This window comes from Malurus melanocephalus, unplaced genomic scaffold, assembly GCF_030028575.1.
Source record: "Malurus melanocephalus ecotype Western Australia unplaced genomic scaffold, MMel_1.1 scaffold_369, whole genome shotgun sequence".
Taxonomy (NCBI): domain Eukaryota; kingdom Metazoa; phylum Chordata; class Aves; order Passeriformes; family Maluridae; genus Malurus; species Malurus melanocephalus.
In genome coordinates this window covers 120,665-134,017 of record NW_026623601.1, presented here as the reverse complement: position 1 = coordinate 134,017, position 13,353 = coordinate 120,665, and the positions used below count along the sequence as shown (strand labels likewise).

The 13,353-nt window shown below is 62.1% G+C and overlaps 2 protein-coding genes across 3 annotated transcripts in view; one reads left to right on the top strand and one right to left on the bottom strand.

The window, feature by feature from the left end:
* Positions 1-23: 23 nt before the first annotated feature.
* Positions 24-5,231, bottom strand: SLC19A1 (solute carrier family 19 member 1). Of its 2 annotated transcripts, XM_057378635.1 has the most exons (7): positions 5,142-5,231; positions 3,894-3,988; positions 2,613-2,914; positions 1,192-1,939; positions 722-914; positions 497-638; positions 24-403 (listed from the first exon to the last, which is right to left on the bottom strand). In XM_057378635.1, the coding sequence occupies exons 3-7, from the start codon at positions 2,826-2,828 to the stop codon at positions 215-217; spliced, it is 1,488 nt and encodes a 495-aa protein (XP_057234618.1). In that variant the 5' UTR covers positions 2,829-2,914; positions 3,894-3,988; positions 5,142-5,231; the 3' UTR covers positions 24-214. The 2 variants fall into 2 exon arrangements, with proteins under 2 accessions (XP_057234618.1, XP_057234617.1); XM_057378634.1 differs by lacking the exon at positions 3,894-3,988.
* A 1,210-nt stretch (positions 5,232-6,441) lies between these two features.
* PCBP3 (poly(rC) binding protein 3) overlaps positions 6,442-13,353 on the top strand; it is a 51,139-nt gene continuing 44,227 nt past the window's right edge. Inside the window, exons 1-2 of the mRNA XM_057378653.1 lie at positions 6,442-6,509; positions 9,320-9,410. The gene's annotated coding sequence lies outside the window, so the exon portion shown is untranslated. The remainder of the gene's footprint in view (positions 6,510-9,319; positions 9,411-13,353) is intronic.

The following is a 13,353-nucleotide window of genomic DNA, read 5'->3' as shown; positions in this document are numbered from 1 at the left end:
GCAGGGACATGGCGGTGGCACCACGGGAATCCTGACCCCGGTCTGTGTGTGTGTGGGCACCGGGAAGGGGCACAGCGCCGTCCTCAGAGCAGAAAACGTGTCCCAAGGGTTCCATCCTGGACAGTCCAGCGCCCAGGGCCAGCGGTGGGACAGGACACCGAGCGCACGGTGACAATGACGACAAGAGCCAGCCGTGGCGCCGCAGTGCCAGCGCTCAGGCGCGTGCGGTGCCCACCTCCGGGCTCTTCTCCTGCGCTGGAACCTCCACGGGGAGCTGGCATGGCCCCTTGGCCAGCGCCAGCTCTGCTGGCTGCCCACGGCGGCTGTGCCGGACGCCCACAGCAACGGCTGCCAGCAGGTAAACCACGGCCAGCAGCGTGAAGTAGCCAAAATACACGTAGAACTGCGGAGAGGAGAGGGGAGAGAGCRGCACTTGGAGTCATCCCACACCGTTCAGGGACCACCTCCATCCACCCCAGCTGCCCCCCGGCCCTACCTGGGGATGCACAGACAAGCCCAAGCCCCTCTTGTCGGCAACGATGATGGTGATGATGGTCTTCAGCACGGTGGCAAAGAAGGTGTTGACGCCGAAGACCAGGGCGCAGAGCTCTTTGGAGAGGGAGGTAGCGATCTGGAAACTGGGAGAAATGGGAGCGCTGGTGAAACCCTGGTACCCACCCAGCTGCCGGGGCAGGAGCGGGTCCCCAGGAGCGCCACGCACATGGCAATGGGCACCAGGAGCTGGTGGGAGCCACGRAACAGGATGTAGGCGGCGTAGCACAGCCAGATGTTGGTGGTGGAGTTCATGAGCAGGAGCAGTCCCGCCTGGAATGCCGTCACCACTCCGATCACCAGCTCCGACCACAGCGTCCAGCGGATCTTCATGTATCCGGCAGCAAAGGAGGCCACGGCTCCTGGGGAGGGATCGAGGATGCTGTGAGCACCTTGGGGATCGCCTGCCCAACCTAGATCATGCCATCCCCAATGCCAAACCATCAAAAATTCCACAAGGACTGCTGTTCCCAAGGAGTGTGGTGGGATGGAGTGTCCCACRGCATCCCAGCCATTCCCAGGGGATGCAGCAGGACGGGGGTGACCCCGCCACCTCCCCGGTGTCCCCAGCCGTTCCCACAGCAGACAGCAGAACGTGTCCCCTCACAGCCCCAGTGTCCCCATGGCAGGCCGKCTCACCCAGCAGCGTGGAGGCAGCATCCACCCCTCCGTTGTACACGCGGCGGTTGTCGGTGGTGGGCGAGATCTCGTTCCAGAGGATGTGGGCGTAGTACAGCATCAGGTAGTAGCCGGCCGAGTTGAAGACCCACCACAGGGACCAGAGGCGCAGCTGGGGCTGCCTGGCCAGCGCCCCCAGCTCYCGCAGCATGCGGCACAGCACCATGTCCCGCCAGCCCCGCGCATCCCTGCTGCCGTCCCCGATGGCCATCCTGTCCAGCTCGGTGGGCGCCGCCGCCTCGCCGGCCTCCCCGGGCCGGTTGAAGAACATGCTCCGCCGGGGCCGCTCCAGGAAGAGGGTGAGGATGAGGCCGAAGCTGACGAAGCCCAAGGAGACGTAGTTGAGGGTGAGGAAGGAGACGCCGCCCAGGGTGACACAGAGCTGGCCCAGCACGGAGCTGGTGAAGACGCCCAGGAGCACGGCAGAACGGGAGTAGCTGGCCATGCGCTGGTAGCGGGATGGGGCCACCAGCGAGAAGATGTAGGAGGAGTAGGCGATGCGGGCGGCCATGGTGATGCCGTAGAAGAACTCCATCAGCTGCATGGCCAGCACGGAGGTGCCCAGCACCAGCAGCAGCCAGATGGAGATGTGGCTCAGGCTCTGCAGCACCAGCACAGGCTTGTAGCGCAGGTAGTCCGTCAGCAGGAAGATGGGCACCAGCACGGCCATGTAGGAGTAGGACAGCACCGGCGTGATCATGTTGGTCACCTGCCGTGAGGGCGATGGGGGGCTGAGCGCCGGGCACATCCCTGGGGTGCCCCCCAACCTGGGCACGGTGTGGGCACCAGCTGCTGACCCCCATGGCAGCGCCTCCTCGGGGAGGAACGTGACCAGCAGCGTGCTCAGCCGGGGTCTGGCCCAGGCTCGGCCCCTTCCCGTGCTGGGAACGCAGCGTTCCCACAGGCGCAGCAGCTGGCTGGGATCGGGGCCAGCACCCTTTGGGTGGGAGAGACGACACTGTGGCCCCTCCTGGCCTAACCCCATCGCTGCCAGCAGCAACATGCCATCGTGGAAAGGWGTCCCCAGTGGGATGGGGCCTGGCTTCTCCCAGCCCAGCACCCTCATGCCATCCCACAGGCTGCTCAGGTGGGCAGGGGTCATGCACCGCCCCCAAGGTCAGCTGCCAGCCTGGACRTGAGGTCTTACGCCAGGGAAAGTTGAGCCTGGGACTCAGGGGAGAGGGTGACCTCATAGCCAAATGAGACAGGGACCCATACTACATCACCTGCCCCCAAAAAGCACCACCATGGGTCACCATGGCCAGAACACGACACCCCTGTGCACCTCAGAACCACACAGGGATGCTCTGGGCAGCCCCAGGGCGGTGCCCACGGCCGCAAAGGGGCACAGCAGGGTGGGGGACAGGGTGCCCACAGCTCACCTCCGCCTTTGTGAAGTTCTTGTCGGCCCCCAGGAGATAGGGGGTGATGAAGCTCTCCCCGGGCCGGATCTGCGTCATGAAGCCATAGAAGCAGAGGTAGAAGACCTGTAGCTTCCAGCGCTGCTCCGGCGCCGTCTCCGACGCCGGCTTTTTGGCACCATCACCCATCTTGGGCATGGCTCTGCAGCAGGACAGCGGCATTGTCCCCGGAGCCATCAGCTACACGGGCTCTGCCAGACCGCGCAGCCCCTCTCTGTTCGCAGGCGCTCTCGGACGCATGGAAAACCAGGGCGCTGCGGTTTCTGTGGAAAAAGAAGCATTTGGCACCGGCTCAAAAATTTCTCCAGAATCGCAAGGCAAACAAACACCGCCACCTTCTCCCCAGGAGATGTTCTGGGAAGAAGAAAAGCGGCCGTGTGTCTTGCTGTGCAAAAGCAGGGGGGGTCATTTCGGGCGGCGCTCGTGCGTCACGTGCATCCGGAGGAGCCTGGATGCGCGSAGCACCGGGATCCACCGCGGGGCATCCTCGGCTCCCATCGCCTCCTCATCCTCCCCTTTAGACTCTGTGGGGTTTTGCTGCTTCCCAGAGCGATGCTTCCCTGGGGGCCGAGGGACACTGAGCCCTGCGCTGTGGAGGGGACACAGGGAGGAACGTGCTGGCTGTGGAGGGAGTTAATGTGCACACCGGGCACAGGGCACCCACGTTACTCAGTAGCCGGGTGGCTGGCAGGATCCAGCTGAGCCACGGGCGAGCGGCTGCCCCTCGGCTCTTCCCGATGCCCAGCCCAGGGAGAATGCAAAACACCACGAGATTCGCGGTCCAGAGGGGGATTAAAAGCTCAAATCCTGAGGTTTGGCTGCAGGAAAGCTGGCAGCACCAAGAGATCAGAGTGGCGGTCATGGGATGAGGGCAGGGACGGGAGGAGGCCTGGACTGSGTGACCTCCCAGTGCTCCCCACTCCCCCAAGGAGTCACTGAGGTGACTTTCCATGCCATAAAATTCCACGTATGCCAATCCACGCCACAGGAGCAAGGTCTAGAAAGCTGATTACCCTGATAACTGCAGAACAGCTAATCACTGTCATTAAAAAGTTAAGTTCATGGTCCCAGTCTGTGTCCYGCTGGATCCCACACGGTGAAATTGGGGGATAATTCCCTCCCCGCTGCCGGATAACACGGGACTAACGGGGATGTGAGCCAGCCCCAGTGCGAGCAGGGAAAGCTGGAGGAGACCAAAACCCACAGGAAGCCGAATGCCCATCTGCCCCAGTGAGGACTCACCGCTCCAGCAGCGTTCCCATGGGATTCAGCACTGACAATCACCCAAACACCGTGTCCCAGAGCTCATGGCTCAGCCCCTACATCTTCAACAGATCCTTGGGGATCAAAGCAGGATCTGGTTAAGTGAGCCGGTGCGGCAGTGGCTGGAGCACCACCGTGGCAGGAARGGCAAGGGGCAAGGAGCAAGGGCTACACCCCCAGCGCCCACCCCAGCACCRCACCGGGGCCACTGCCAGCTGCGAGTGCCTGGACTCTGCCCCATCGCCTGCTTGTCCCCACGCTGGGCTGCTGATGTCACCTGCAGCCAGCCCCCACCACGTGTGCCAAGATCCCTGTGAGATGTTTGCCACCCTCTGGCCCCATGTCCCATCCAGGAGAGATGCACACACACGCCCCTGCCCCACAGGAAACTGTTCACGTGAAATCCAGGACGCAGTTCCACGAAGCTGCTCCATTCCCAGGAGCACCGGCTCCTAATKCCCACCAGGGGTGTCCCCACACATGAAGCGACTCCAGACCAGAACCCAATTCCGCCTTTCGAAAACATCCACGGAGCCGCTCAGYACGCTCCGCACGAGGTAATTGGGCACGAGTGCCAGGAACGCTCTATCCTTCATCCCTGGGGCAAGCCAGGGAGCCAAGAGAGAGGGAGGAGAGAAAGAGGGCGGGACGCAGCAGAGCTGCTCCGCTATCACCGTGTGAACCCGCTCATCGCCGGGTCACCGGGGCGTGACCTTGGCACGGATCGCTGTCAGCCCGGGGACACGGGTGGCGAGCTCAGGCTCAGCTCCCCGCAAAGCCACGGCCACCGCGGTGCAGAGGGGACAGCCCCGGGGGTCGGGGGGATGCTGTCCCCCCAGCCGCGTGTCGGTGACACACAAGCGACACTGCCAAGGCGCGATGTGTTCTSTGGGGAGCTGCCACGCGAATGGGGTTGCGCGACTCTCACGGGCACTTTGGCTAAAGCGAGGAGCGTGAAGCTCCTAAAACACACTCTCGCCCCCCCGTGCGGGCACTCCTGTGCCTCCCCCGCCCCGCACCGAGGGACGGGCGCTGCGGGGGATTTGGGGTGCACGTTTGGGGCACACAAGGGTGTTAGGGAGACGGGGGAAACGCGGCACCTGCTCGCCCTGACACATCCCCAGCACCCGGGCGGAACAATATCGCCGGCATCCTGGGACTCCCCCCGGTCACCGGGCACGCCCCCGCCCCGGGGCCACCCCGCACCCCGCACCCCGCACCCCGTACCTGGCGGGCGGCGGGCATGGGCGCTGCGGGCCGGGGGCGACGCGGGGGATGCCGGAGCTCCCCGGCGCTGTCCCCGCCGGATCCGCGGCGACCCCGCACCCCGCACCCCGTACCTGGCGGGCGGCGGGCATGGGCGCTGCGGGCCGGGGGCGACGCGGGGGATGCCGGAGCTCCCCGGCGCTGTCCCCGCCGGATCCGCGGCGAGCCCGGCAGAGCGGCAGGGCGAGGAGGAGGATGCGGGGTACCTCGGGAAATGTAGTCGCGGCACACGTGCGGGACGGTGCGGGGACTACAACTCCCACAGTGCAGCGGGCAGGAAGGGGCGGGTGCGGAAAAGGAAAAGGAAAAGCCCGGCCACCCTGGGACAGAGCTSCGCCGGCACTCGTGTGTCCGACACGGGGACAAATCCCGTCCGAAAGCCTCGGGCGGGCAGGGGGATGTGCTTTGCCGCTCCCCATCTCCCGGGACATGACGCATCTTCCCAGCGCATCTTCCAGCGCCTCTTCCCAGGGCATCTCCTCTCCCCGCCTCTCCGCCCCCCTTGCCAGCACTCACCCTGCCAGAAGCAAATGCGACCTGACAGGGCTCGGCTATTCGGCTGAAATATTTATACGTTCCCGCCTGGAAGTGCGGCAGCAGGATCCCAGCCGTCCGGGGACCGTCACACACGCACACCCGCCCCACCCAAGCCAGCCTGGAAGGGCTTCAGGCAGCCCGGCGTGGATATCCCCACCCAGACCCTTCCAGCCCTACCGAGTCCCCCAAGTAGTCCTGGGGAGGGTGGCCAGAGCACAGCAGACGTGTCCGCCAGCTCCCTGTCCCCACCCTGTCCCTCCCCCGGGCAGGTGGCACTTGTGTATCCATCCCTGGATGGTGGCAGGGCTGGGTCCCTTCCTTAAATGCGGACGGGTCTGGGTGCGGGAGCTCCGCAGGATGTGGCTCCGGGGAGATGCTGTGCGCCCGGGCAATGCCAGCACCCTGGGGCAGTCACCCTCAGCAGTGTCACCCGGGACTCCCCCCGGCCACCACAGGGCAGGGCAGGAGCAGGAACAGGGGCTGCGGCAGGGGCTGGGTTAGGGAGAGGGCAGTGGAGGCGCTGGGGCAGGAGCAGGGGCTGAGCAGGGGCTGGAGGAGTTGGGGCAGGAGAGGAGCGGGGTTAGACACGAACAGGGGCAGGGAGCGGGTCTGGGACGGGAAGGGACGGGGCAGGGGCAGGAAGTCGGGGGGCCGGGCAGAGCCGGGGGGGTGGCGGGCAGGGCTGGGCGCACCCGCTCGGCTCCGGCTGCCACCGCCCCTGAGCCAGCCCTGCCGCTCCCCCGCCCTGCCCCAGCCCTCCCTCCGCCCGTCCGCCCGTCCGTCCGGACACAGGTAGGGCTGTGCCTTCTCTGGGGCGCCGTGTGCTGGGCGCGGGGGGCCGGGACGGAGCTCCCAGTCCCGCAGGGGCACCCCGACACCTGGAGCGGGATGGAGGGTCCCCGGGCGGGGACGCGGATGGGTGTGGTGGCGGCGACATCGGGGCGAGGCGGCTCCCGGTGCGGCATTACCCCGGTGGGCGGCGGGCGGGCACCCACCGACCCACTCCTCCGCGTCCCCCCGTCCCCAGGAGGTGTCCCCTTGCTCTGACACCTTCCCTTGCTCTGACACCTTCCCTTGCTCTGACACCTTCCCCTGCGAGGCTGTTGGGAGTTGTCGGTGCCTGGCTCCCAGCCTTGGGGAGGCTCCCGGGTTTTGCTGAAACGAGCCCAAAGTGCTGTCCCTGCCTGGGGACGAGTAGGGGTCTCCAAGGGGAGCGGCTTTCTGCACACCCGCACTCGCCGCTGCGGGAGAAGGRTGCGTGGGGATGGGATGGGTGACGGCGGGGATGCTGCATGGCTTTGGGTGGAAGCGTCYCGAGGGGTCTCACGGTGTGCTGCTGAGCCCTGGCTGCTGGGTTTGGGGTGCCCGCACCCATGGGGTCCAGTGTCTGCTGGTCAGTTGTGAGCTCGTGCTCCAGGCGTGGTGGTCACCAAGCGGTGCAGGTGCAGCCCCAGCATCAGAGCTGGAGGAGGAGAAAAGGGGTCCCAGGCCTCCAAACTTCCCCTTTAGCTGGGCAGATCATCTCCTGGGAGCCCATTTCCCCAGGCAGCACTATTCTGTCCTTCCTCTGAAATTAGAATCATCATGGAATCACAGGATGGTTTGGGTTGGAAAGGACCTTTGGAGGGTCTGGTTTTAAGCCCCTGCCACCCTCTCGATCTCTGCTGGTTCTTCAGCACATGCCTCCAGGGAGCACTGGGTGCTCTGCACTGGGATCGCTCCACACCGGGGCCACTGTCCCCCATCCCACGGAGCGGGCGCAGGAGGGCTCCGTTTGTTCARTTCTCACTCCTGGGACAGCACGTACTGCCCATCCCCTTTCAGCAGGTCCTGCTGGGGTCTGGGTGAGACATCCTGGGGAGGGGTGGGTGCAGCAGCCCAGCCCTGTGCAGCACCCTCTAGCACGCAGTGCACCGCAGAGCATCCATCCCCAGCCTGTGCGGATCTGCATGGCATCCCGGGAACTGCTGCAGGGATTCCCCCTGCTCCTGCACGCAGCAAACCCAGGGCAGATGGGCAGCTGGTGCCCCTGGGCTGCTGCTGTGCCATGGATCGGGTGTCCCGGGCTTTCCAGGCCTGCACGGTTCATGCTGTCCTTGGGAGAGCAGAGGGCGTCTGTGCATCTTGAGGGATGCAGGGTGGTCCTGGTGGGAGATACAGGACACTGCACCGGGGTCTGGGGTGGGCTGGCAGGAACCCCCGGGGTGGAGGGGAYGCAGCAGCCCCCAGTGCAGACGGGAAGGAAGCAAACCGGGGTGCAGAACCCTGTGGGAGGTGAAGAAGCCACTCAAAATCTCCGTGACCTAATCGGCGCTTTCAAGGAGTGGCCTGGGGAGGATGCCAAAGGGAAATCCCTGTCTGAGCTCGCTTTGAATGTCCAGGGCAGACCCGTGCAGATGCTGCCAGACTGCTGGGGTGGGTCAAGAGATGGTCCATGGGGCTGTGGCAGGATGCTCCAGTCGTGTTTAGTGGGTACCAATATAACCCCCAGCACCTTTCCCTTCTCATTTTGATGGCCCCAGGAGAGGCTGGGCTTGTTCTGGAGCCCTGCACGGAGGCTGCAGTGCTGCAGCCACCCCTGGGTGGACCCTTCATGCCCAGCCCTGGGCAAGGAGCATCATCCTCTATCCTGCTGCCCTGTCCCGTCAGGGAATAAAACCTCCTTTTAACACAGAAATTATACTGTCCCCCAGGGGCTGTTTTCTGTAAAGGAGAGAATATGGGATTCTCCAGCAGGCTGGTTCCCCCTMTTGTGGGGAAAGCCYATCGAGTCTTGGCACACTGAACAGKGAGGATCCCATCGAAGTTTTGGATGGTTGGTGGGTTCCTAAATGAAACAAGGACTCAGGAGTTCAGGAATCAAGAGCTTTCCCCCCAAAACAGTGAAACAAAGAGCTTTAAATTTTCTACCTTATTTTTCTGAGTTGTGTTTTTCCTTTGGTGGACCGCAACCATTGTCCTGTTTGTTGGGCAGGGTTTGTGGTGTGGAAGAGAAATGCCATTCCCCAGGTGATGGGCTTGTGTTTCTAGCCCCATTTGGTCCATTCTCGTGGCATGTCCCTGTCCCTACCCTTGTCAGGGAAGTGTTGGCATYGTGTCCACCAACCCAGTGGGAAAATCCGGCACTGAGCAGAGGAGAAAGGATCTGCATGGGAGGGCAGCCCCAGCCAGCTTCTGGCAGGAGAGGGTTAATCCTGGAGCTCCATCCAGCTCTGGTATCCTATTGCTGGCTACTTTGGGTAAAAGCTTTTTTGGCTCAGTTTCAAGGGTATCAGGCTGGAGGATGACTCATGCATCCCTGCCACCAAGGAGCAAACTCCTGTCCCTGCTTTGCCAGCACGAGGGGATGATTTCCTGAAAATCCGAGTGCCCTGGAGGGTCCTGGTCATGCCCTAGAGGGCTCTGGTCAGCTGGGTTGGGTAAAGCTGCATGCAGGAYGTGCCTGTCCTTAGGGAATTGGGGTGGTGACATCTCTGGCACGGKTTCTGGGTGATATTCAAATGCTTGTGTGGGTGTCCCCAGGATGGGAACAGGCTGCAAAGGGTGCATTTTTTGGGGGATGTTTCTGCCCCATTACTGACCCTCATCCTTTTATCCCACAGGGGAAGAGCTGCCCATCCAGCTGCAGCTGTGCCCTCCCAGTGCTGCCAGATGTGCCCCCACGCTGTGCTGCRCCCAGAACCCACTCTGGAGGTGAGGAGGAGGGAACAGCCCCACCACAGGCCTGGGGCTGCCCAGGGGACTCTTGGTGGGATGGTGGCGTGTCCCCCTGGCCCAGGTCACACAGGATGGTGGCCATTCCAGGCTGGACACTGCTGTGGGCATGGGGACACAGCCATGGGTGTGGGGACATTGACACCRTGGGGACACCACCACTGTGGGCACCACCATGGAGAGAGGTGCCCTTTAACCCAGGTGATGATCTGTGATGAGGTCCCTGCTTTGCCCATTGTGTTCTGAAAAAGGTAAAAATGAGGAATTTTGGTGATGGCAGTGCGTGAGGGAATCCAGGGAAAACCTCCTCTCTTTTGTGCAGGCAGAAAACGGAGGGCTTAGAAAAAGTTTTGAGGTTTTGAGGGGGGAATTATTTCATGCCAGGAAGCCTAATCCATCTCTAGAGTGACCCTGCTTGGACCAGACTCCCAGACATGCTCACTTGCTCTGTGCCTTTAAACTTTCCTTAAAATATGAGAACAATTCCCTATTTAGAGGCCTTTATTGGACTGATAATGTGAAAGCACGGCATGATAATGTGAGCCCAGGGTGTCTGGCACATGAAGCCCTTCCCTGTGACAGTGTGGCTCCAYGGGGCAGATAAACCTGTGCTTGATGGTTTCCTCTGTGACTCAGTTTCCCCACCTGGGRGACAGGTATTCTTGGGGTTCCCTCAGGAAAGTGTTGGGATTTTCCCCAAATCTCCCCTCTGGGGCATGGCAATGGATAAGTGAGGGACTTGGATTCGCCTGTTTTGACTGCACAGCTTGAGTGGCCATGGTGCCAGGGACACCCCAATGGCTCACCCTGTGTCCCAGGCCATCCCCTGGGATGTGCAGTGGGATGTGTTCCCAGGGGAGTGGCACTGGGGCTGTGCCCYGCTGGTGGCTGTGGTGTTACCTCCTCCAGGGGTTCCCAGGCTCTGTGGCTGTCCACGCTCCTCCATCCGAGGTGCAGGGTGCAATCCAAACCCAGATGCCACCTATCCCAGGCTGCACCTTTTCCATCCTTTCCCTGGGCTGCAGCTCCTCCTTCCCAGCTTTTCTGCCTGTCCTCGTCAGCTCTCCCACCTCGGAGTTTTCTGAGCAGCCCTGATGAGATCTGGTGAGACATTTGTCCCTTGAGAGCACACAGGAGGAGTTTTCCAGCCCTTGAGCGAGGGAAGAGGGGACACCAGAAACAAAGGAGGGAAGGAGATAAAAGCACAACCCAGAAGAATGAAGGGTGGCGTGAAATTTGCTGACCTTCTCCCTCTCCATGGCCTCTGGAGCAGAAGGGGAATGAGTTGGAGAGAGCTGGCTGCTTGTGGGTGGCCCTGGGAGCAGGACTGTGTGTCCTTAGGCTGACCTCTCTTTTGGGGTCAGAAACACCTTTCTGAGGGACGCAGGGTGAGCGTGGCCGTGGGGGATGTCCCTGCTGGGATCTGCTGTGGGACTCAGTGCCCAGCCCAAGTGCTTTGACCCAGTCCTTGTTGGGGKTGTCTGTGCATTGAAGGGAGTGTGTTTGGCTCTCCAGATGCCATCCTGAGGACCTGGASTGACCCACTGCAGCAGACCCAGTCYTTGTCCAGCAGCGAGGGAATCCACTGGGGGTAGTTCAGCTCATCCCAGTGGCTGCTCCTCCGGCTTCCTATGCCCACCAAGAGCCTCTCAGTCTTGAAGAAGCCTCAGCCCTTCATGGCTGGGGAGCATTTTGAAAGTTTTAAGAGCTCAGCAGATGTGGTTTTCACCCTGGAGGCGCCAGCTGCCGTGTCTCCCTGCACAGGGCACTTAAGGCTTAGCTTGCTGTGACCTAAATGTCTGCTTGTCCCCAAAGCGGGTCTCCACCAGGTACCCAAACTCCTGGCGCTGCTCCTCTGCCCTCAGGGATGCTGGGATCCCTCTGGATGTGCTGGATACTGCTGGGTTYGCTGGAGAAGGGAGGAAAAGGTGGAATGTTGAGCTTTCCCCCTTTGGCAACCCATTTGTCCTCTAGGAGATTAGTCCCTTCCCTGGCTTATGGGGGGATTTGTGGCTGCTCCATCTGCTCGAGCCCAGCAGGTCAGCGGGTGCCAGGGAGGAGCAGCCTGAGCCCAGCTGCTGTTTCCACTCCCAGGCATCCCAGGGAAAGGGTTGCACCCTTCTTTTGGGCATTTCTGGCTGTATCTGTTGGAAAGCAACAAAAATCCCTGGAGCTGGGCAGGTGAAAATCATGCTTGTAATAGGGTCTAGACCAAAGAGTGTTCGTTGGTGGAGCTGGTGAAAGCCATGTGGAGTAATGTCAGTGTTTTTAAGCTGCTTTTTAGGCTGGTGGAAAGCCTTGAGGATGCTCCAGGATCTCCCCTCTCAGCCAGGATAATTGCAGGGAGATGATTTGCCTGTAAATCCACTTGGCCTTTGGGAAAGCAGGCAGGCAGGTGGGGAGAAGAGCATCTCAGTGTGGGCTTTCCCACAYTGGCAGGGATTTGGGAGGGAAATGGGGGCGTTTGCTGGCTCAGAAGTACTTTCAGAGCCAGGTTTTCCCGAGGGGAAGAGCRGGAGGCGATAGGGGCGATACAGGGCTCTCCCTTCTCCTGCTCCGTCGCTCCCATCTCGTCACCCATGGAAGGTGGTGGGGAGCGAGGAGGGTGAGGTGAGTTAGGGAAGAGCTCATGACAAGTGGGCTTAGGGAGGCTGGATTTATAGGGACTGACTGAACTAGGTTTGTGGAAGCGTGGGGGGTGCTGGGTGATGCTGAGTGCCATCCTGCTCGCGGGATGTGGAGACCACAGGACGCAGGAGCCTTTGCCCACAGCCAGATCCCAGCCTGGAGCAGCTCTGAGGCGCTGCTGGAGCCAGGAATGTGCTCCCCGCCGTGYTGCTGTCTTTGTAGGGTGTGGATCCACACAGGACCCCGCCAGCTCCCAGAAAGCACCAGCTTCTCTCCTAACGCGGCAGGAAATCGCAAGCAGGGCAGATTTGGGCCATGTGGGTGAACTGCTGGGATGCCAACGCCGTGGCCGAGCAGCTCACCCAGCCCTTTGGAGCCCGGGGCTGACCCGTTCCAGCCCCACCTCCCTTGTCCTGCCCTCGCTCTTTGGCCAGGAGCACCGATGGAGGCTGCCAGGTGTCAGCTCGGAAATGTTTTAACTTTCCCCCGTCTCCGCAAATGGACAATGTCTCCGCTCATTAGCTGCTCGCCCAGGGGGCAGATGTCAGCTCTGCTCATGGCTTTTCTCGGCTCAGCTCTGCCCGGGCTCCTGACGGCTCCGCAGCGCTCAGGTCCCATCATATCACCGGGCTCTGCCTGCGGGGCTGCCCCGCTCTGGCTCCGGCAGCACCTCCCCAACCACCCCCACCACGGGCTCCTCCTCGGCAGCGCCGTTTGCCAGGATTTTTAGTGAAAAAGCTGGAAAATCACGGGTGCCGGTGACACACGCACGCATGTGTGTGCAGAGCTGGAATTGGTTCTCCTGGGCCGGGCAGCGCTGCGAGGGGAAGGCGGCTCTGAAGGCTGGGCTTTGAGACTGATGCGTGCCGACAGCTTGTTCACTGGGACATTAAAATCATTGCCTCTGTCTGCGTAAAACACCCGGGCGGGTGGATGATGGGAACACAGGTCAGGGGAGGATCCTYCTCTCCCTGCACGGGGGGCAGGGGTGCGGAGAGCCCCGCAACAAAGCAGATCCTGGCGGTGTGAGGCTGCTGCATCCCCAGGGGAGGGAAGGGGAGCTCCCACCAGCACGAAGGGGGCTGGCAGCCTTGGGGGACAATGTAGCTGGAGCCATCTCACCGATATTCCCATCTGTGGGGTGTGCTATAAGTCAGGGTTTGATGGTATGGTGGGAAAACATCGCCATCCCATCCGCGTTCCCATCTCATTCCATCCCATTCTGTCCATCCCATTCTGTCCATCCTATCCTGCCCCATCCCATCCCATCCCATCCCATCCCATCCCATCCCAT